At 43.2% G+C, this 24,686-nt stretch overlaps 1 protein-coding gene across 3 annotated transcripts in view; it reads left to right on the top strand.

Moving 5' to 3' along the window:
* Positions 1 to 24,686, top strand: part of LOC106583145 (uncharacterized) — a 130,546-nt gene that overhangs the window by 16,888 nt on the left and 88,972 nt on the right. For all 3 annotated transcript variants that reach the window (XM_082967484.1, XM_045705128.2, XM_045705131.2), the window contains exons 2-8: positions 13,515 to 13,587; positions 21,462 to 21,642; positions 21,833 to 21,989; positions 22,079 to 22,172; positions 22,944 to 23,102; positions 23,264 to 23,421; positions 24,106 to 24,235. In XM_082967484.1, the coding sequence (XP_082823610.1) occupies positions 13,524 to 13,587; positions 21,462 to 21,642; positions 21,833 to 21,989; positions 22,079 to 22,172; positions 22,944 to 23,102; positions 23,264 to 23,421; positions 24,106 to 24,235 (943 nt within the window). In that variant the 5' untranslated portion in view covers positions 13,515 to 13,523. The remainder of the gene's footprint in view (positions 1 to 13,514; positions 13,588 to 21,461; positions 21,643 to 21,832; positions 21,990 to 22,078; positions 22,173 to 22,943; positions 23,103 to 23,263; positions 23,422 to 24,105; positions 24,236 to 24,686) is intronic.

Raw genomic sequence — 24,686 nt, 5'->3', positions numbered from 1 at the left:
ACCACTGCGACCTGTACGCTCTTGTTGGCTGGCCCTCGCTTCATACCCATCGCCAAACCCACTGGCTCCAGGTCATCTACAAGACCCTGCTAGGTAAAGTCCCCCCTTATCTCAGCTTGCTGGTCACCATAGCAGCACCTACCTGTAGCACGCGCTCCAGCAGGTATATCTCTGGTCACCCCCAAAGCAAATTCCTCCTTCGGCCGCCTCTCCTTCCAGTTCTCTGCTGCCAATGACTGGAACAAACTACAAAAATCTCTGATACTGGAAACACTTATCTCCCTCACTAGTTTTAAGCACCAGCTGTCAGAGCAGCTCACAGATTACTGCACCTGTACAAACAACTACCTCTTCCCCTACTGTATTTATTTATTCTGCTCCTTTGCACCCCATTATTTCTATTTCTACTTGCACTTTCTTCCACTGCAAATCTACCAAATCTACCATTCCAGTGTTTTACTTGCTATATTGTATTTACTTCGCCACCATGGCCTTTTTTGCCTTTACCTCCCTTATCTCAGCTCATTTGCTCACTTTGTATATAGACTTATTTTTCTACTGTATTATTGACTCTGTTTGTTTTACTCCATGTGTAACTCTGTGTTGTTGTATGTGTTGAACTGCTTTGCTTTATCTTGGCCAGGTCGCAATTGTAAATGAGAACTTGTTCTCAACTTGCCTACCTGGTTAAATAAAGGTGAAATAAAAAATAAATACCCCATAATGACAAAGTGAAAACAGGTTTTTAGTCATTTTTGCAAATGTTTACATAAATATTCAGACCCTTTGCTATGAGACTAGAAAAGACTAGAAAATTGAGCTCAGGTGCATCCTGTTTCCATTGATCAAACTTGAAATTCAATTCATTGGACATGATTTGGAATGGCACACACCTGGTCTATATAAGATCCCACACTTGACAGTGCATGTCAGAGCAAAAACCAAGCCATGAGGTCGAAGGAATTGTTCTTAGAGCTCCGAGACAGGATTGTGTCGAGGCACAAATCTGGGGAAGAGTAGCAAAAAATGTCTACAGCAGTGAAGGTCTCCAAACCACACTGGCCTCCATCATTCTTAAATGGAAGAAGTTAGGAACCACCAATACTCTTCCTAGAGCTGGCCGCCCTGCAAAACTGAGCAATCGGGGGAGAAGGGCCTTGGTCAGGGAGGTGAAGAAGCACTCGATGGTCACTCTGGCAGAGCTCCAGAGTTAATCTTTGGTGATGGGAGAACCTTTCAGAAGGACAACCATCTCTGCAGCACTCCACCAATCAGGCTTTTATGGTAGAGTGGCTAGACAGAAGCCACTCCTCAGTAAAATGCACATGACAGCCCACTTGGAGTTAGCCAAAAGGTGCATAAAGGACGCTCAGACCATGAGAAACACGATTCTCTGGTCTGATGAAGCCAAGATTGAACTCTTTGGCCTGAATGCCAAGCGTCACATCTGGAGGAAACTAGGCACCATCCCTACGGTGAAGCATGGTGGTGGCTGCATCATGCTGTGGGGATGTTTTTCAGCAGCATGGACTAGGAGACTAGTTAGGATCGAGGGAAAGATGAACGGAGCAAAGTACAGAGAGATCCTTGATGAAAACCTGCTCCAGAGGGCTCAGGACCTCAGATTGGGGCGAAGGTTCACCTTCCAACAGGACATCGACCCAAAGCACACAGCCAAGAGAAAACAAGAGTGGCTTCGGGACAAGTCTTTGAATGTCCTTGAGTGGCCCAGTCCGAGCTCGGATTTGTACCCAATCAAACATCTCTGGAGAGACCTGAAAATAGCTGTGCAGCGATATTCCCTATCCAACCTGACAGGGCTTGAGAAGATTTGTGGAGAAGAATTTGAGAAACTCCCCAAATACAGGTGTGCCAAGCTTGTAACGTCATACCCAAGAAGACTCAAGAATGTAATCGCTGCCAAAGTGCTTCAACAAAGTACCGTGTAAAGGGTCTGAATACTTATGTAAATGTGATATTTCAGTTTTTTTTGCTATATTTGCTAAAATTTCTAAACCTGTTTTCGCTTTGTCATTATGGGGTATTGTGTGTAGATTGATGAGAGGGAAAAAAGTATTTCATTTTAGAATAAGGCTGTAACGTAACAAAATGTGGAAAAATACTGAATAAATCCAATAAATCCTTTCCAAATGCACTGTATGTCCCAAATTAGAGGTTTGACTCCTTTTGGTTGTAGGTAATGATAATAATGTGATGTACATTAGAAGGACAGATGCTGTCACAGAAGGACAGGTGCTGTCACAGATGAAACCATGAGAGGCAGACAGAGAGAGAAAGGGGGGCGAGCCAAAGAAGGAGAGAAGCTGGAATATCAACTGAGAGGGGAGAGAAAGCACGAGACAGACCACTTAAAGGCACTTTATAGGATACACACCTACTCTTTACAGGGCTTTTCTTTATTTGTACTATTTTCTACATTGTAGAATAATAGTGAAGACATCAAAACTATGAAATAACATATATGTAATCATGCAGTAACCAAAAACAAATGAAAATATATTTTATATTTGATATTCTTCAAAGTAGCCACCCTTTGCCTTGATGAGAGCTTTGCACACTCCTGGCATTCTCTCAACCAGCTTCATGAGGTAGTCACCTGGAATGCATTTCAATTAACAGGTGTGCCTTGTTCAAAGTTAATTTGTGGAATTTCTTTCCTTCTTAATGCGTTTGAGCCAATCAGTTGTGTTGTGACAAGGTAGGGGTGGTATACAGTAAGTAGATAGCCCTATTTGGTAAAAGATCAAGTCCATATTATGTCAAGAACAGCTCAAATATTCTTTGCCACATTATTTGCAGTTTTACTTTAGTGCCTTATCCTAAACAGGATGCATGTTTTGGAATATTTGTTATTGTGTACAGGCCTCCTTCTTTTCACTCTGTCATTTAGGTTAGTATTGTGGAGTAATTACAATGTTGTTGATCCATCCTCAGTTTTCTCTTATCACAGCCATTAAACTCTATACCTGTTTTAAAAGTTGGCATTGGCCTCATGGTGAAATCTCTGAGCAGTTTCCTTCCTCTCCGGTAACTGAGTTAAGAACCCCTGTATCTTTGTAGTGACTGGGTGTATTGATACACCATCCAAAGTGTAGTTAACAACTTCACCATGCTCAAAGTGAAAGGGATATTCAATATCGGCTTTTTTCCCCCATTTTTCCCCCATTACCATTTTTTTTTTACCCATCTACCAATAGGTGCCCTTCTTTGCGAGGCATTGGAAAACCTCCCTGGTCTTTGTGGTTGAATCTGTATTTGAAGTTCACTGCTCGACTGAAGGACCTTACAATTATCTGTATGTGTGGGGTAATAGATGAGGTAGTCAATCAAAAATCATTTTAAACACTATTATTGCAAACAGAGTGAGTCCATGCCACTTATTTGGTGACTTGTTAAGCACATTTGTACTCCTGAACTTATTTAGGCTTGCCATAATCAATCAAATTCAATCAAATATATTTATGAAGCCCTTTTTACATTAGCCAATGTCACAAAGTGCTATACAGAAACCCAGCCTAAAACCCCAAACAGCAAGCAATGCAGATGTAGAAGCACGGTGGCTAGGAAAAGCTCGCTAGAAAGGCAGGAACCTAGGAAGAAACCTAGGAAGGAACCAGGCTCTGAGTGGTGGCCAGTCCTCTTCTGGCTGTGCCGGGTGGAGATTATAACAGTACATGGCCAAGATGTTCAAATGTTCATAGATGACCAGCAGGGTCAAATAATAATAATCAGTGGTTGTATAGGGTGCAACAGGTCAGCACCTCAGGAGTAAATGTCAGTTGGCTTTTCATAGCCGATCATTCAGAGTTAGGGACAGCAGGTGCGGTAGAGAGAGTCGAAACAGCAGGTCCTGGACAAGGTAGCACATTCGGTGAATAGGTCAGGGTTCCATAGCCGCAGGCAGAACAGTTGAAACTGCAGCAGCATCATGACTAGGTGGACTGGGGACAACAGGGAGTCATCAGGCCAGGTAGTCCTGAGGCATGGTCCCAGGGCTCAGGTTCTCTGAGAGAAGAGAGGGAGAGAGAGAGGGGGAGAGAGAGAGAGAGAATGAGAGAGAGAACGAATTAGAGGGAGCATACTTAAATTCACACAGGACACCAGATAAGACAGGAGAAATACTCCAGATATAACAGACTGACCCTAGCCCCCCGACACAAATGATTGCAGCATAATTACATAAGCACAGCCCCCACACCACTAGAGGGATATCTTCAAAGCACCAACTTACTACCCTGAGGCAAGGCCGAGTATAGCCCACAAAGATCTCCCCCACGGCACGAACCCGATGTGGGGCGCCATAACCAAGGGGTTGAATATTTAACTAATTTAAGCTTTTCATTTTTTATTAATTTGTTAACATTTCGAAAAACTTAATTCCAGTTTGACATTTGGGGGTATTGTGTGTAGTACAGTGACACAAGATCTCAATTCAATCCATTTTAAATTCAGCCTGTAACACAACAAAATGTGTAATAAGTCAAGGTGCGTGAATACTTTCTGAAGGCACTGAATGTTTTGTATATTTTTAGTTGAAACCTAGGTTGAATTTAAACAATAGCTGTTGATGATTTTGCCAGTTATATAGGCCTAAATAGTATAATTATTGTTAAACCTACCCTCTAGAATGACTTCACTGGCAACCGTGAATTTATTTAGTTATTAACAGATCTCTCGATAATCATTCTCATGGTAGCACAATGGTAGTAGTCAGTGACAAATATCAAAGCAAAGCAGGGCTTGGTTAAAACCCACATTGGGAGACCAAATTAGTAGCTATAGATAAATCAACTCCAGTAGGAGGTGCTGCCCATCCTATAGATTTTTTTCTGATAGCGGATATAACATTGAACATCTGACATTGTTCCAAAGGTACAAATTCAACAATTTTATACAAGGTTTGTCTAAGTTGAAAATTGGTTACAAGGATGACATAATCCTGTGGTTGAAATTTCACCTTCAAAAAACAGTTGATGACATTTTAAATCCAATATATTTTCTACGTAGATTCCACATGAAACAACATTGAAAAAGTAAAAAAAATATGGTCTCTAATGGCCACATTGTCCCTGGTAGTAATTACAATAGTCCTGTGAAGCGTGGTAAGTTCCAAACAGAAACGATGTATAGACGCTACATGTGGTACCCCCCCCTTTACCAGAAGATGAAGCAAACGCATTGAACGATTATATACTTCTCTGTACATTGTGCACAACTGTGTACTTTCCAGCTGGTGTTTTATTTTACTTAACTGCCATTGATGTGTAGTGTTTCAGTTGTAAATTAAGATCTAAAAGACATGTCTTATCTTTATCGTTAATGGTAATGGTCTTATCATAACAGCTTCTGTAAATAGGCTGTGGTCAGACAGTTTCATTAATTTGAACATAAAAGGACTAACTTTACAGATTCCGCAGGAAATATAAAAAATAGCATGAAAAGTATGAGGGTGGATTTGGTTTGTATTTGAGCAATTGTGAGGAATTTAATTTTATGGGTGAGGAACCTATATAGATGAACTCAATCTGTCTAGGGTTTCAGATGGAAAATGGGCACTGCATTTGGAATTCATTATATATGTTGGATGCTGTTTTTTTAGGCGAAAAGTTAAAGATATTCTGTCGTTTTTAAATCATACAAGGGGAACTAACATTTAAGACGCATTATGCGTTTCTGCCCTCAGACAATTCTCTAAAGTGGTTGTTTTTTCCCTGCTCCCTATCTGAAAAATAAAAACATGATCAGACTAATTGATGTATTCACATTTTAGTATTATTCCATCTACTATGGACTTTTTAATGAACTGAACAGTGATAAGTAGCAATTTGGGTTTAGCTCTAAAGCTACAGTGCATTCAGAAAGTATTCAGACCCCTTGACTTTTTCAACATTTTGTTACGTTAGCCTTATTCCACAATGGATTCAATTTATACTTCCTCATCAATATACACACAATAGCCCATAATGACAAAGCATTTTGTTACGTTACAGCCTTATTCTACTGTGAATTAAATAGTTTTTTCCCTCATCAATATACACACAATACCCCATCATGACAAAGCAAAAAGGGGTAAAAAAAATAAAATCAACAAATAAAAACAAATATCACATTTACATAAGTATTTAGACCCTTTACTCAGTATTTTGTTCAAGAACCTTTGGCAGCGATTACAGCCTTGAGTCTTCTTGGTTATGACACTATAAGCTTGGCACACCTGTATTTGGAGAGTTTCTCCCATTCTTCTCTGCAGATCCTGTCATGGTCTGTCAGGTTGGATGGGGAGCATCGTGCACAGCTATTTTCAGGTCTCCAGAGATGTTTGATCGGGTTCAAGTCTGGGCTTTGGCTGGGCCACTCAAGGACATTCAGAGACTTGCCCCGAAGCCACTTCTGTGTTGTCTTGGCTGTGTGCTTAGGGTCATTGTCCTATTGGAAGGTGAACCTTCACCCCAGTCTGAGGTCCTGAGCGCTCTGGAGCAGGTTTTCATCAAGGATCTCTGTACTTTACTCCGTTCATCTTTCTCTCAATCCTGACTAGTCTCTCAGTCCCTGCCACTGAAAAACATCCCCACAGCATGATGCTGCTACCACCATGCTTCACCATGGGGGATGGTGCCAGATTTCCTCCAGACGTAACGCTTGGCATTCAGGCCAAAGAGTTCAATCTTGGTTTAATCGACCAGAGAGTCCTTTAGGTGACTTTTGGCAAACTCCAAGCGGGCTGTCATGTGCCTTTTACTGAGGAGTGGCTTCTGTCTGACCACTCTACCATAAAGGCCTGATTGGTGGATTGCTGCAGAGATGGTTGTCCTTCTGGAATGTTTTCCCTGACAGGAACTCTGGAGCTCCCTGACCAAGGCCCTTCTCCCCCCATTGCTCAGTTTGGCCGGGTGTTGCCTTCTGTGCCTCGACACAATCCTGTCTCTGAGCTCTACGGACAATTCCTTCGACCTCATGGCTTGGTTTTTGCTCTGACATGCACTGTCAAGTATGGGACCTTACATAGACAGGTGTGTGGCTTTCCAAATCATGTCCAATCAATTGAATTTACCACAGGTGGATTCCAATGAAGTTTTAGAAGCATCTCAATGATGATCACTGGAAACAGGATGCACCTGAGCTCAATTTCAAGTTTCATAGCAAAGGGTCTGAATGCTTATGTAAATAAGGTATTTCTGTTTTTTATTTTTAAGACATTTGTAAAAACTTGTTTTTGCTTTGTCAAAATGGGGTATTGTGTGTAGATTGATGATGAAAACAATTTAATTAATACATTTTAGAATAAGGCTGTAACGTTGCAAAGTGTGGAAAAAGTCAAGGGGTCTGAATATTTTACTGAATGCACTGTAATATCTTGTATGTTTTGAAATTTGTCCAGCTGTCGATTGTTGAGATACAAGAAGAGCAGCCCGAGTTCTTCAGTGTATATACATACCAGAACAAACATTTACACTTTCACAAACAGAAACAGAGTGACTTTGTGTTAGATACTGAGAGATTCCTTCTCCTTTTTCCTAGTTTTCTATGTAGAAAACTGAACTTAATCTAAACTTATTCAAATATGTAAATTCCACCCTTGCCGTGGGCAGGTGTGCTTGTCTATTTTTAGTGAACGATAGGATGAGTAAGACATTGACTCATTCTTCCCGACCACAAGCCACAGGCTGTATATCTTGATACTGTGTGTGTGTGTGTGTGTGTGTGTGGGTGGGCGTGCGTGCAAGGTTGGATAGGTTACTTTCTGTTGTAAATGTAATCCATTACAGTTACTAGTTACAGTACCTGTCCAAAATTGTAATCAGTAACGTAACTTTTGCATTATCAGTAATATAATCAGATTATTTTCTGTTACTTTTGGATTACTCTCCCCTTAAAGGTCATTAGAAGAAGACAAAAAGGATCCATCAAATGCATTTGGTGTGTCCTCATAGTGGTCTCTGACTTGTGGTCAGACTCACTCAGGTAGAACAAATTTAAAGGTTTTGCCTTTTCAACGCTGAATTAAACCTCATTAACATGCTGACTAGAACGGGCATGCGCGTGCGTCTGCGTGCGCCATTGCACGCATGTTGATTTGGAAGAGGTATTAGGAGTGGACTTCTAGTCCAACTCAGGAAGCGTGCACACCATCCTCCGCTTCCGAGTATAGTACTCGCTAATGTTCAATCTCTGGACAAAGTAGACGAGCTCAGTTCAAAGATCTCCTTCCAGGGAGACATCAGGGACTATAACATACTCTGTTTCATGCAATCAAGGCTTTCTCTGGATATACTGTCCCCGTCCATACAGCCAGCTGGGTTCTCAGTACATCGCGCAGACAGGAATAAAGAACTCTCTGGGAAGAAGAAAGGTGATGGTGTATGTTTCATGATTAACTACTTATGATGTGATTGTGATAACCTACAGAAACTCAAGTACTTTTGTTCACCTGATCTAGAATAAATACATCACAATCAAATGCAGACTGTATTTCCAACCAAAATAATTATCTTTGGTTATAGTCAAAGCCATGTATATTCCCCCTAAAGCCGATAACACAACGGCCCTCAAGGAACTACACTGGACTTTGTGCAAGCTGGAAACCACATATCCTGAGGCCGCATTTATTGTAGCTGGGGATTTTAACAAAGAACATTTGAGGATAACACTACCAAAGTTCTATCAACACATTGCCAGTAATACTCACGCTCTAAAAATATTAAACCATTGTTACTCCCCCTTCCGGGATGGCTACAAGGCCCTCCCCCGCCCTCCCTTCAGCAAATCAGATCACGACTCCATTTTGCTCCTCCCTTCCTATAGGCAGAAACTCAAAAAGGAAGTACATGTGCTAAGGTATTTTCAGCCCTGGTCTGACCAATCGGAATCAATGCTTCAAGATTGTTTTGATCACGCAGACTGGGATATGTTCCGGGTAGCCTCTGAGAATAACATTGACATATACACGGACATGGTGAATGAGTTCATCAGGAAGTGTATAGTGGATGATGTTTCCACTGTGACTATTAAAACCTACCCAAACCAAAATACCGTGGATAGATGGCAGCATTCACACAAAACTGAAAGCGCGAACCACCACAATTAACCATGGCAAGGTGACTGGGAATATGGTTTAATACAAACAGTGTAGTTATTCAGAGTGGAGTCGCAATTCAATGGCTCAGACACGAGACATATGTTGCAGGGCCTACAGAAAATCATGGATTACAAAGGGAAAACCAGCCACGTCGTGGACACCGACGTCTTGCTCCCGGACAAGGTAAACACCTTCTTAGCCCGCTTTGAGGATAACACAGTGCCACCGACTTGCTGCCCGCTCCCAAGGACTGTGGGCTCTCACTCTCCGTGGCCAACGTGAGTAAGACATTTAAGCGTGTTAACCCTCGCAAGGCTGCCGGCCCAAACCGCATTCCTAGCTGCGTCCTCAGAGCATGCACAGACCAGTTGGCTGGAGTGTTTACTGACATATTTAATCTTCCTCTATCACAGTCTGCTGTCCCCGCTTGCTTCAAGATGTCCACCATTGTTCCTGTACCCAGGAAAGCAAATGTAACTGAACTAAATTACTATCGCCCCGTAGCACTCACTTCTGTCATCATGAAGTGCTTTGAGAGGCTAGTTAAGGACCATAATCACCTCTACCTTACCTGACACCCTAGATCCACTTCAATTTGCATACCTTCCCAATAAATCTACAGACGATGCAATCGCCATCGCACTGCACACGGCCCTATCCCAACTGGACAAGAGGAATACCTATGTAAGAAGGCTGTTCATTGACTATAGCTCAGCATTCAACATCATAGTACACTCCAAGGTCATCATTAAGCTCAGGGCCCTGGGTCTGAACCCCGCCCTCTGCAACTGGGTCCTGGACTTCCTGACGGGCTGCTCTCAGGTGGTGAAGATAGGAAACAACACCTCCACTTCGCTGATACTCAACACAGGGGCCCCACAAGGGTGCGTGCTCAGCCCCCTCCTGTACTCCCCCTGTTCACCCGTGACTGCATGGTCACGCACGCCTCCAACTCAATCATCAAGTTTGCAGACGACACAACAGTAGTAGGCCTGATTACCAACAATGACAAGACAGCCTACAGGGAGGAGGTGAGGGCCCTGGCGAAGTGGTGCCAGGTAAATTACCTCTCCCTCAACATCAACAAAACGAAGGAGCTGGTCGTGGACTTCAGAAAACTGTAAAGGGAGTACCCTCCTATCCACATCGATGGGACCACAGTGGAGAAGGTGAAAAGCTTCAAGTTGCACAGTGCACATCACTGACAATCTGAAATGGTCCATCCACACAGACAGTGTGGTGAGGAAGGCCTGCCCCCTACGACCCTCACAAACTTTTACAGATGCACAATAGTGAGCATCATGTTGGGCTGTATCACCGCCTTGTACGGCAACTGCATGGCCCACAACCGCAGGGCTCTCAAGGGGGTGGTGCGGTCTGCCCAACGCATCACCAGGGGCACACTGCCTGCCCCCCAAGGACACCTACAGCACCCGATGTCACACGAAGGCCAAAAAGACATCAACCACCCGAGCCACGGCCTGTTCAACCTGCTATCATCCAGAAGGCGAGGTCAGTATAGGCCTCAAGGCCATCTTTCTCAAGTGTTAAATAGCCATCACTAGCTGGCTTCCACCCGGTTACTCAATCACACATCTTAGAGGCTGCTGCCCTATGTACATAGACATGAAACACTAGTCACGTTTTAATAATGTTTACATACTGCTTTACTCATTTCATATGTACACTACCGTTCAAAAGTTTGGGGTCACTTAGAAATGTCCTTGTTTTTTAAAGAAAATTAAAAAAATGGTCCATTAAAATAACATCATATTTATCAGAAATACAGTGTAGACATTGTTAATGTTGTAAATGACTATTGTAGCTGGAAACGGCAGATAAAAAAAAAGAAAAGGAATATCTACGTATGCGTACAGAGGCCCGTTATCAGCAAACATCACTCCTGTGTTCCAATTGAACGTTGTGTTAGCTAATTCAAGTTCATCATTTTAAAAGTCTTATTGATCATTAGAAAACCCTTTTGCAATTATGTTAGCACAGCTGAAAACTGTTGTTATAATTAAAGAAGCAATACAACTGGCCTTCTTTAGACTAGTTGAGTATCAGGAGAATCAGCATTTGTGGGTTCCATTACAGGCTCAAAATGGCCAGAAACAAAGACCTTTCTTCTGAAACTCGTCAGTCTATTCTTGTTCTGAGAAATGAAGCCTATTTCATGTGAGAAATTGCCAAGAAACTGAAGAGCAGCACAAACTGGGAAAGTGGGAGGCCCCGGTGCACAACTGAGCAAGAGGACAAGTACATTGGAGTGTCTAGTTTGAGAAACAGACGCCTCACAAGTCCTCAACTGGCAGCTTCATTAAATAGTATCCGTAAAACACCAGTCTCAATGTCAAGAGTGAAGCGGCGACTCTGGGATGGTGGCCTTCTAGGTAGAGTTCTGTCCAGTGTCTGTGTTCGTTTGCATTTTAAGCTAATTACATAAACATATTTTTTTATGTTTACATTACTTATTTTATTGATTTCCCACCATTTTATAAGTCAGAAGACAGCCATCCAGACCTTCCTAGGACCATGCCAAAATCCTCTGGTGGTTGGCTACATCATTACATCCATTTATTTCACTTCACTGCAACATTAACTCAAAGGGGCGGTCCTTAAAAAAAAAAAAAGTATCCAGCTCGATTGCTTCACGGCACAGACATTGCAAAGCGATCGCTGAATTTGTCTCAAGCAGGCAGATCTAAATACATAACTTTCATAGCTCTAAGATAAAGAATGCGACCTACACACATCCTTAAACCTAAAACAAGTAAAGAGGTGTGGAAGTGAAACATTTGTTTTACGTCGGAGGCAGACACTTTGCATATGCTCAGAACGACAAACTCGAGCCCTTTACATAGCCCATCTCTTCTTGTTTATAGGAGGGATACACGCTGTTTAAATGCCCCAAATGTTGATTTAAACATTTAACAGATGATCATTAGTGACTATCACTAATGTCATGATTTATTTGGTAAAGAAGCTGAAATATTGTGGGCAGAGGTTCCTAAAACAGATTGTAACTATATATGGACATATTATAAAGTATGAATCATATTTGTATGTGTCTTATTATACTTTTATTGTGTACTTTTTCACAGACATAAATAAACAATTCCAGGTGAAACCCAAAGGTCATAGCTTTCTAGGGGGATGCCACTACATTAATAAAATATTACCCTCTTGCTAGATTGTTGACTAAAACCATAGCGAAACAGTGCAAAACGGCTGTCAGCTAAACTGTTTTAAATGTCAATGCGAAAATAGAAGTGTCATAATGTATTTTTTTCGCAAACATCGTTTCTGAATTTCAAAATAATCCAATAAGTAATCATCAAGTTTTTCATAAGTATCTGTAATCTGTAATATTTTTGCTTGTAACATAACTGATTACAGCTACAGTTTTTGTAATCAGATTACCTGTGACTGATTACATGTAACCAGTTACTCCCAACCCTGTGTGTGTGTGTGTGTGTGTGTAAGGACTTAGTTATTTGTTATACTACACAAATTAATTCAGTGTGAGCTTCAAGTGGTTTCCAGTCTAATGTATTTAGGAGTGTGTTAAGTGGGATTCCCATCATGACCTCTTTGATGTGGCAGGACTCAGAAGAGCTTGACGTTCAGTCTGCTCTATGGGTTGAGTTAGTTCAGTAGTGTGACACACTATGCTACTGTAAATGCCTACAGATGCAGGATGGTGATTCACTATACAGACCAATACATATACTCTGCCCTCTTTTCCTCTGTACTGCCTATATATAAATGTAAACACATTTCATTTAACGGTTTGGAATTTTGATAGACATTATTTTATAACTACTGTAGGCTGTTTGTTATGGCATCAGAACATGTCTTTTTCCACCCCTTAACCCAGAGCAGGTTTGAGTTAGGTCAGCATCTGTTAGGTTTTTGGAAGTAGCTCTTCTGTTGTGCAGCACCTTGCCTCTTTTTGAAAAACCTTGTGGTGGAAAGAAGCAGCCCCTATATGAGATAGTCATGGTGGTCATGAAGGAGAGGAAAGAAGGAAGTAAGGCCATGAAGAATATTGGGACATCTTGCTTTAGAGCAATAATGTCAATAAGAGTAGTTGAACACGGCCTTTCTTCACTGAGCATGTTATTTAGTTAGCCCCATTGATCTGTGGCATGATGAGGTCCTTGTAGTGAAGTGAGGTGAAACAAGGCAGGCAGTAGACTGTGTCCCTCCACACTGTGACCCTCAGAGGCCTCACTGACTAAAGGACCTTTGTGTTTGGCTTACAGTAGTGAAGACACACTGTAGGCCAGCTCAGTGTCCGACCACACTCAGTGTGTGTATATGTGTGTATTTCGCAACTCAGTGTGTGTGTGTTGTGTCTACAGTGTAAATTTGAATGTAGATATGTATAACAGTTGTGTGTGTCTGTGTGCAGGTTGTGAAGATGCGGAGCTGGGTTTTCCCTGTGGCTGTCCTGCTGTCCTCAGTGCACCAGGCTGAAGCCCAAGGTAAACAATTAACCCTCTGCCTACAGTAGAACAACTACAGCGCCTTCAGAAAGTATTCACACCCTTTGACCTTTTCCACATTTTTTTGTGTTACAGCCTGAATTTAAAATTGATTAAATGTAGATGTTGTGTCACTGGCCTACATACAATACCCCATAATGTCAAAGTGGAATTATGTTTTTAGAAAGTTTTGTAAATTAATAAAAAATGAAAAGCTGAAATGACTAAAATATTCAACCCCTTTATTATGGCAAGCCTAAATACGTTCAGGAGTAAAAATGTGCTTAACAAGTCACATAATAAGTCAAATGGACTCACTCTGTGTGCAGTAATAGTGGTTAGAATGATTTTTGAATGACTACCTCATTTCTGTACCCCACACATACAATTATCTGTAAGTTCCCTCAGTTGAGCAGTGAATTTTAAACACAGATTTAACCACAAAGACCAGGGAGGTTTTCCAATGTCTCACGAAGAAGGACACCTATTGGTAGATGGGTAGAACATTTTAAAAAGCAGACATTGAATAACCCTATGAGCATGGTGAAGTTATTAATTATGCTTTGGATGATGTATCAATACACCCAGTCACTACAAAGTGACAGGTGTCATTGCTAACTCAGTTGCCAAAAAGAAGGAAGCCTGTACAGAATGAAAATATTCCAAAACATGCATCCCGTTTGCAATAATGCACCAAAGTAAAACTGCAAAAAATTAATGTCCTGAATTCAAATCCAACTCAACACGTCACTGAGTACCACTCTTCATATTTTCAAGCATGTTGGTGGCTGCATCATGTTATGGGTATGCTTGTCATCGGCAAATACTAGGGAATCTTTAGACACTGGGAGACAAATTCACCTTTCAACAATAACCTAAAACACAAGACCAAATCTACACTGGAGTTACTTACCAAGACAACATTGAATGTTCCTGAGTGGCCTAGTTGCAGTTTTGATTAAAATCGGTTTGAAAATCTATGTCAAGACTTGAAAATGGCTCTCTAGCAATGATCAACAACCAACTTGACAGAGCTTGAAGAATTTTTTTAATAATAATGTGCAAATATTGTACAATCCAGTTGTGCAAAGCTCTTAGAGACTTACTCAGAAAGACTCACATCTGTAATTGCTGCCAAAGATGATTCTAACATGTATTGACTCAGGGGTGTGAATACTTTTTTAAATGAGATGTCTCATTTAAATTTGCAAACATTTCTAACATGTTTCACTTTGTCATTATGGGGTGTTGTGATGTTTTTTATTGATTTAATCAATTTTGAATTCAGGCTGTGACCACAACAAAATGCGAATAAGTCAAGGGGTATTAATACTTTCTGAAGACACTATCTATTCTAAGCCACACAATACATTCATTGGCCAGTTATTAGGTACACCACTCCATTTACAAAAATTGTTCGCTCCTACAGACAGTGAGCCATGTGGCCGTAGCATTCTATATAAATCTGGCAGACATGCATCAAGGCATTACTGTTCAATTTAACATTAGAATGGGCAAGACTTTGAACTAAGCGACTTTGAGCGTGGTATGATCGTCGGTGCCAGGCTCACCGGTTCCAGTATCACAGAAACGTCTGGCCTCCTGGGCTTTTCACGCACGACAGTGTCTAAGGTTTACAGAGAATGGTGTGACAAACAAAAAACATCCAGAGATGCGGCAGTCCTGTGGGCGAAAACAGCTCGTTGATGAGAGGTCGAAGGAGAATGTCAAGAATCGTGCAAGCTAACAGGCGGGCCACAAACAGGCAAATAACGGTACAGTACAACAGTGGTGTGCAGAACGTCATCGCAGAACGCACAACTCGTTCGTCCTTGTCACAGATGGGTTACTGCCACAGACAACCACACCGGGTTCCACTCCTGTCAGCTAAAAACAAGAAGCTGTTCCAGTGGGCACACGATCACCAACACTGGACAATTGAGGAGTGGAAAAACATCACCTGGTCCGACGAACCCAGTTCCTGTTGTGTCATGCTGATGGCTGTTACGCACGCCCCTAGATAGAGGGAACGCAACACCCTGCTACAACTTAACTCTCCGTGGTGTGAAAAAGGTATGGAAGTGTAGGTGTGAGCAAGGATGACAAAAAGGCAGAGAATACCGTTTACTGGGAATTTATTCCTTCATGCGGTAAGTTGAGGAAAAGGGGCTGGACGGAACCAAAGCAAAGAAACTAAATATCAAAGCCCCCTCTCCTACCTTACCTGCCTACCCACTACTTACCTAACTAGCACCACCTGGTGCACTAACCAAAATACAGGGGATGGTCCGCCCAGGTCTTTCCTAGTGTGTATAGACAATAAATTACTACGGGTATATGTATGCCCGCGGGCCTCTTGCCTAAGCACTCCCTAGGTGCCTTCCCCTTCCCCCCTGGGAACAAATTAAACAGAATATTCCAAATGTCTTCACAACAAACTGAGAAAAAACTATTAACTCAGGACATTAAAGAAGCTCTCTGAGCAACAAACTAACACAGAACATTACAATCAGCTCTCACAGCAACAACTACACAGTACATACCAAATGTCTTAGCAACCACCAACATGCTATAACTCTCAACCATTATCTCTCTGCAATCATCTCTTTCAACAGAACACTGGCTTATATAGCTTTAGGTGGGGTTGTTAATTGGAGACAGCTGCGTCCTGACGAGGGGGCGGGGTCAGCTCTCCAATCAGCAATGGGGCCGACCAATGCTTGGAGAATTTCAGGAAGCCATTACCTGAAACACTCACAAATATACAAACTACAACACAGAAACTGGGGAACGTAACACACCCACCACAAAATATGCAAACATACAGTTTGCAATAACAAAAATCAACGCATCCCCAGTTATTAAACCCGTGATAGAGCGTCGGCAACCACATTTTCCGAGCCCTTCACATAGGCTACCTGTACATTATATCTTTGTACAATCAGAGCCCACCGCATAAGGCGGCGGTTCTGATTGTACATTTGTTTCAAGAACACCAAAGGATTATGGTCCGTGAAGACCATTACAGGCAAGGCACTGGAACCCACATATACCTCAAAGAACTGTAATGCTAGCAATAAAGCCAGCGTTTCCTGTTCAATTGTGGAGTACCTTGACTGACACGAGTTGAACTTACGGGAGAAGAAACTGACGGGTCGATCCACTCCATCTTCATCTTCCTGCAAGAGAACCGCACCCACCCCCACTATACTAGCGTCTACCTCCAACTTAAAAGGTTTGTCAAAATTAGGGGCCGCAAGCACTGGGGCACTACAAAGTAGCGCTTTAGCGGACTCAAAAGCATAGTTACAGTCCTGGGACCACTTAAATGGTACCGTCGGACTAAGCAGAGATGAAAGGGGAGCTACTACCGTCGAGAAATTCTTACAGAAAGTACGATAGTAACCTACCATCCCCAGGAATCTGCGCAACTGGCGGCGAGTCGTGGGAGCAGGAAAAGCAACAATTGCTTCCACTTTGCCAGTTACTGGGCGCACTTGACCTCGTCCTACTTGTTTCCCTAAGTAAGTCACTGTAGCCTTTCCAAAAGATATGGTCCAGAAAAACGTGCTGACAGAGATGAGCCAGGGATTGGCAACAAAACTAAAACTTGATCCCCTGGTGCAAAAGAACAGCCTTCAGCCTTTTTGTCATAATGCAACTTCATGCGTTTTTGAGTAGAGGAGAGAGACTTTTGGGCTAACGCACATGCAGTGTGCAGTCTCTCCCGCATCTTACTGACATAATCCAACACATTTTTAGGGGCGCTACTGGGTGTAGGAGATAAGATATGCTCCTTCAAAACTTTTAGCAGACCCCGTGGGGTGTGTCCAAACACAAGGTCAGCAGGGCTGAACCCTAAGGACTCTTGTATTGTTTCCCTAATAGCAAATAGGACAAAGGGCACCCCCTCATCCCAATCGGTACTGGTATCCATGCAATACTTGCGTAACATTGCCTTCAGCGTCTGATGCCAGCGTTCGAGAGCCCCTTGACTCTCCGGATAATACGAACTGGAGACCTGATGGGAAATACACAGCGTCTTTAACACAGAGAACAGCTTTGACATAAAGTTGGATCCCTGATCAGTTTGGATTACTTTAGGGAGTCCAAACGTAGAGAAGAACTTCACAAGTGCCTTCACCACAGTCTTAGCCGTTATTGTACGGAGAGGTATAGCCTCTGGGTATCGAGTAGCACTGCACATTATTGTTAGTAAGAACTGGTTACCTGACCTGGTTTTCGGCAATGGACCTACACAATCAATTATCACTTTTTCAAACGGTTCCCCCACCACAGGAATCGGGCAGAGCGGCGCACGAGGAACTGTTTGATTCGCTTTCCCAGTGAGTTGACATACATGGCATGTTTTACAAAATTGGACAACGTCAGACTTCAAACCTGGCCAAAAGAAATGTCGAAGGACTCGGTTATAAGTCTTCGTGATCCCTAAGTGTCCGGACCACGCCTGGTCATGGGCGAGTGACAACACCTGCTGTCGGAACAGTGTAGGAACAACCACTTGACACACTTCACTCCAGTCACTAACGGTGTCATGAGCTGCCCATTTACGCATCAAAACTCCTGCTTCCATAAAGTAGGCAGTCTCTTTAGTTTTAGCTTCCTCAATGGAAATTACCGAAGCAAAACACTTGCGAAGACTGATGTCTCCCTTTTGACATTCAATCACCTTCTCGGGGGTGACAGACAAAAGAATGTCATGTAATTGGGGCGCGATTTCGCTTTCCCCTGCCTTAGTTTTTACGGGGGTAAAAACTGTCGGCATTTCAGAAGGAATACTTGGTGCATTGTCTTCTACCTCAACCTTCTCAAAAATGGAACTAGCCAAATCCACCACATCTCCTAGCTTGCGAGATTGTGCCCTCGTTAACACACAAGCTGGAAAAACATGTGGAAATGCTTGAACCAATTTCTCATCTGTAGTTCTGATTTCTGGGTTGTCTACTACCTCTAACACAGGAGTGACGTTACCACCAGCGATATCATTCCCTAGTAACAATGTGACTCCTTTTACTGGCAGTGTAGACACTACACCAACACGGAAACGTCCTGATACCAAGTCTGACACTAAGTGGACCCAGTGTAATGGTACAGGTACTGTTTTTGTCTCTATACCCTGTAATATAACATGAGAGCCACAATACGTTTCAGAGGACCAGGGTAAAGCATCAGTAACGATTACTGACTGCGCCGCCCCGGTGTCTCGTAAGATTCGTATAGGCTTTCCATCAGCTTGTTCTCCCGTTAATGAAACACAACCGGCAGATATAAACGGAGCATAGACAGGATCCGGTTTCTCAAATGCTGAATCAATATCTCGGTCCAACGGACGAGCCATAGACTTGACTAAACCCACACTTTTCATTTTTGGTGACAGGAACTGTTTCGATTTATTTTTCAAAACCGGGCAGTCCGCAATCACATGACCCTTTTGGTGACAGTAAAAACATTCACGGATTTCGTGAAAAGGCTTAGGGTTGTCAGAGGAAAAGCGACCCGAACGAGGCACTGATGATGTAATCGTTCGACCTTCAAAACGAGGTGCACCAAAGACAGTCTTGTGTGTCAAAGCGTACTCATCTGCCAACACTGCTGCCTGGGCCAATGTCACCACTTTCTGTTCATTTAAATGAACTACAATTCTATCAGGGAGGTTGCTTTTAAAATCCTCCAACAGCATCAATTCCCAAATATCAGCAAAGGTGTTAGCTTTGCTGGCTGAACACCAGCGATTAAACAGAGACTCTTTGTCCCTTGCAAACTCAACAAAAGTACGTTGAGATGTTTTGTGGTTCCTGAAGCGCTGTCTATAAGCTTCAGGCACTAACTCAAACCCGCAACACGGTAGTTTTAACTATATCATACTGTAAACTGTCTTCCAGGGAGAGAGCAGCTACTACTTCCTGGGCTTTCCCAGACAATTTACATTGTAGCAGGAGCGGCCAAACCTCGGGTGGCCAATGTAGCGCAGCGGCCACACGCTCAAAAGCAGAGAAATAGGAATCAACTTCCGACTCTCGGAATGGAGGGACTAAAGCTATATTTTTACTTACAAAGTGGGCTTGATGATAAGCAGCTTGTGGAGTCGCACTGGAGCCAGCGTCTAGCTCCAGTTGTCGGATCCTCACCTCCTTGTCAATTTCCATTCTCCTAATTTCAAGTTCAAACTTCATCTGTCTCTCTTTATCTTTTTGCTCCACTTCTAACCGGGCCAGCCTCACCTTCAACCTAGCGGTCCCGCCTGAATGACCTGAAGCAGAAGATAAAGGATCGAATCGGGGCAATGTAAAGGGGGTACGAGCAACCCCTTCCTCCGCCCTGTCCGCCGACTTGGCGTCGGAAGGTCTACCCGTCTCCTCTCCTGAAGCCTCCCTCATCATCTTTCAACGAAAGAATGTGTTCTCTCACTAAACCCTCCCTGACTAGCACCAAAAGCTCACCCTATAGGGCTTTCTCAGGGATAACAAACCCATAATGGTCAGCTACAGCTAAAAGGTCTGCTTTCCGAAACCTCACCAAAGAATCAATAGAGGGCGCTTCAAAAAACTTGGAGATGGCTGAGGCAGCCATCTTGTACACAGAAGTCCACTAAACACACATAAACTAAACTAGTCACCCAAACTCACAACCTACCATCACACTTCAATCACAAATCACAGAGAGCTCAGTGCAGCAGGGTTCGGTGGGTTTAATGGAATCCCGGATGAACCCCCATTATGTTACACACGCCTCTAGATAGAGGGAACGCAACACCCTGCTACAACTTAACTCTCCGTGGTGTGAAAAAGGTATGGAAGTGTAGGTGTGAGCAAGGATGACAAAAAGGCAGAGAATACCGTTTACTGGGAATTTATTCCTTCACGCGGTAAGTTGAGGAAAAGGGGCTGGACGGAACCAAAGCAAAGAAACTAAATATCAAAGCCCCCACTCCTACCTTACCTGCCTACCCACTACTTACCTAACTAGTACCACCTGGTGCACTAACCAAAATACAGGGGATGGTCCACCCAGGTCTTTCCTAGTGTGTTATGACAATAAACTACTACGGGTATATGTATGCCCGCGGGCCTCTTGCCTAAGCACTCCCTAGGTGCCTTCCCCTTCCCCCCTGGGAACAAATGAAACAGAATATTCCAAATGTCTTCACAACAAACTGAGAAAAAACTATTAACTCAGGACATTAAAGAAGCTCTCTGAGCAACAAACTAACACAGAACATTAAAATCAGCTCTCACAGCAACAACTACACAGTACATACCAAATGTCTTAGCAACCACCAACATGCTATAACTCTCAACCATTATCTCTGGGTCTCCCAACAAATATCTCTCTGCAATCATCTCTTTCAACAGAACACTGGCTTATATAGCTTTAGGTGGGGTTGTTAATTGGAGACAGCTGCGTCCTGACGAGGGGGCGGGGTCAGCTCTCCAATCAGCAATGGGGCCGACCAATCAGCTGCTTGGAGAATTTCAGGAAGCCATTACCTGAAACACACTCACAAATATACAAACTACAACACAGAAACTGGGGAATGTAACAATGGCAGTGTCAGGATTTAGCGTAAGCAGCATGAGTCCATGCCCTCATGTAATGGTGTGGGGAATGTTTTCCTGGCACATGTTAGGTCCCTTGGCACCAATTGGGCAATGTTTCCATGCCCTGAGGAATTCAGGCTGTTCTGAAGGCAAAGGGGGGTCTGACCCGGTACTAAATGGGTGTACCGAATAAATTGGCATGTATGTCTGCACTAACTCTCTCTACTTGCTTCATCGTGGTAGCCTGCCCTACTTTAGCCCACATTTTAAACTCTCAGAGCTAAGCTACAGATGCACTAATGCACCTCTCTTTAGGCAGGTGTAATAATGTTGGAGCAGCAGACATAGTCTTCCTGATAGATGGCTCATCAAGTATCGGCAGGGCCAACTTCCTGCAGGTCAAGGGCTTCATGGCTGGCATCGTCAAGCCCTTTGCCAGCTCTGTGGGCCAATCAGGGATCCGCTTCGGGGCCGTGCAGTACAGCGACACCTCTAGGTCAGACACTGAGTCTCTTGTCTGTAATGTTTGTTTCTGCTAAAAATGATCTGTTTGTACAATACTTTCACATTAACACTTGACTCTTCTTTCTTGTCTGTTACCAATAGTTTTTTACCCCCTTAATAATGGTGAATGTTTTTCCCCAGGCGATGCAGTAGTTTATTGTTGTGTGTTTTGTCCCGTTCAGGGTGGAGTTCACCTTCACAACCTACCTGAATGGCACTGAGCTGGTCAGTGCTGTGGAGAACCTCAACTACAAGGGTGGCAACACTCGCACAGGTGCCGGCCTCAAATTTGTCGCTGACAACTTTTTCAACCCCACCTCCATCCGGAACGTCTCAAAGGTCTGACAGAGGGATAGAATGGAGTGAAAGACTGACTATATTTTGTCCTGTGACAGACCATGACATATTCCTCTCTCTCTCTGATGTAGGTCTGTATACTGATCACAGATGGAAAGTCTCAAGACAATGTAAGGGACCCAGCTCAGAAGCTGCGCAGTCTGGGAGTGGAGATGTTTGCAGTGGGTAGGTTTGTGAGGACAAATCAAATGAAAGTTAAAAAAAATATTTAACCTTTATTTAACTAAGCAAGTCAGTTAAGAACAAATTCTTATTTACAATGACGGCCTACTAGGGAACAGTGGGTTAACTGCCTTGTTCAGGGGCAGAACATATTTTTATCTTGTCAGCTCGGGGATTCAATCCAGCAACCTTTCAGTTACTGGCCCAACGCTCTAACCACTAGGCTACCTGCCACCACGCATGCACAGTATAAATGCTTACTTGCAAGCACTCCTCAACAGTGAGGTACAAATATCAATATCACAATAATCAAAGTCAAATGTCAGTCAGATAACAAAATCAAAATATTAACAAGTAAGTCAAAAAGTTGTACAAATATGAAATGTGCTATGTAAATTATGACAGTTATTTACAAGTAGTAAAGTGAATAGTGACTTCATTGAGCAGCTTAAATAAATAGTAACAGCAATGATGACCATAAGTGTGTACTTGTGTGTGAGTGTATGGGTTGGGTGTGTTGAGCGTCAGTGCAAGTAGTCTCATAAGGTGCAGGTGAATAGCAAGCAGGTCTGTGCAGGTAGCCAGCTAGGGTTAGCTATTCAGCTTCTACCTCCAAGCCATAAAACTGCTGTCTCAGAACCTGTTGGTCGAGACCTGATGCTCCGATACCGTCTGACTTGCCACATTGACTCATTAATCCCGACCACAAGCCTCAGGCGGTATATCTTGATAGTGTGTGTACAGTATTTGACTGGTTGTTTATGTCTCTGTCAGGTATAAAGAGTGCAGACCAGACTGAGTTGGCTCTGATAGCCACTCCTCCTCAGAGGGACTACACATTCTTTGTGGGGGACTTTAAGCTGCTCAACACACTGCTGTCCCTGGTGGGCCCACGTGTGTGTTCCAGCTCAGGTGGAGTCTATGCTAGCGATGGTAAAGACACACTGCCATACATTACACTGGAACATACTCAGCTCAGTACAATACATTGCTGTCTATTACACAATAAAAATCACCTCTCTATATGTATTTCCCTCATTGTCTTCACTCTCTTCCACTCTCCATCTCTTTCTCTTTCTCTCTTTTTCTGGCAGAGGCTTTCTCCGGTCCCTCTAACCTCCAGTTCTCAAGCCAGACCTCTGATTCGCTCAGGTTCCGGTGGACTCCCGCAGGGGGGCCTGTGAGTGGCTATGTGGTGCAGTACACGCCCCTTTCTGGCCTGGGCCAGCCAATTACAGCGGAGCTGCGTCAGGTGGGCACTGCTGGCTGGGGGGGGTGTTGTTCATTCCTGACTCAGGGGATGTGCAGCAGCTCATACTATAAATGTGACCCAGATTCTAATAGCTCATTGTAGTTTTGGGAGCCTGCTACATGGCAGACAGACAGAGAGACAGAGCGGGATTGGGTTGAGTAGGAACATGTTTTAATGGGTGGATCTAAAGTTTGATTGAGTTTCTGTGTCTGTGCAGATTAAACGTTGGCTGGAAAACAGTGAAATTCCCCTTCTGTGACTGTGTGTGTGTGTGTGTGTGTGTGTGTGTGTGTGTGTGTGTGTGTGTGTGTGTGTGCGCTTGTGTGTAATCATGATTCATGACCATAATAATGAATGACATTAGTGAACATTCACCTGAGTCAAAGGATTTGACAAAAGCTGTTGCTATGTTATGACATTGAATACCTATTTACAGCAGGAGCTTTGAATGTTGGCTTACATTTGTCAGAGGTGCACAAGTGCAATACTTAAGTTCCACAATCATGCTGTTTTTTGTGTCTTTGTAGTAAGGTTTATCTAGAGAGTGTCCACACACCTCGTTTCTCAGGTATAAACCAGTATCTGGTCAAAAACCAGCTGACACTGCAGCCCTCTTGTGAACCAGAACTATGCACCCCTGTCTCCTGTACTTACCCCTCTCTCCCACCCTGTCTACCCCTGCAGGAGACAGTGTCTGCAGGTCAGAGGAGCTTTGTGGCCAGAGAGCTGAAGTCAGGGACAGACTACCTGGTGACGGTCATCGCCCAATACCCCAACAGTGTGGGAGAGACTGTCTCTGCCAAGGCACGAACCAGTGAGTACACAGAGAGGGTGGGACAGAGGGAGAAGGGGAGGGAGGGGTAGGAGAGATGAGATGAGATAATTAGAAACCAAAGCACGAATAAGTGAGTACAGAGAGAGAGATGGAGGAAGAGGGGGGATGAAAGTGGGGAGGAGAGAAGGAGAGAGTGACATTAGCTGTTTCAAAAGCAGCATCTACTCTTCCTGGGGTCCACACAAAACATGAAACATGACATAATAGACAAGAACAGCTCAAGGACATAACTACATATATATATTTTTTAAGTCACACGTAGTCTACATATCAATACATACACACAAACTATCAGTTGAAGTAGGAAGTTCACAAACACTTAGGTTGGAGTCATGTAAACATGTTTTTCAACTACTCCACACATTTCTTGTTAACAAACTATAGTTTTGACAAGTCAGTTAGGATGTCTACTTTGTGCATGACACAAGTA

This window comes from Salmo salar, chromosome 22 (genome assembly GCF_965601325.2).
Source record: "Salmo salar chromosome 22, fSalSal1, whole genome shotgun sequence".
Classification (NCBI taxonomy): Eukaryota; Metazoa; Chordata; class Actinopteri; order Salmoniformes; family Salmonidae; genus Salmo; species Salmo salar.
The sequence above is the reverse complement of the archived record's forward strand: the minus strand, read 5'-3'. Positions and strand labels throughout refer to the sequence as shown.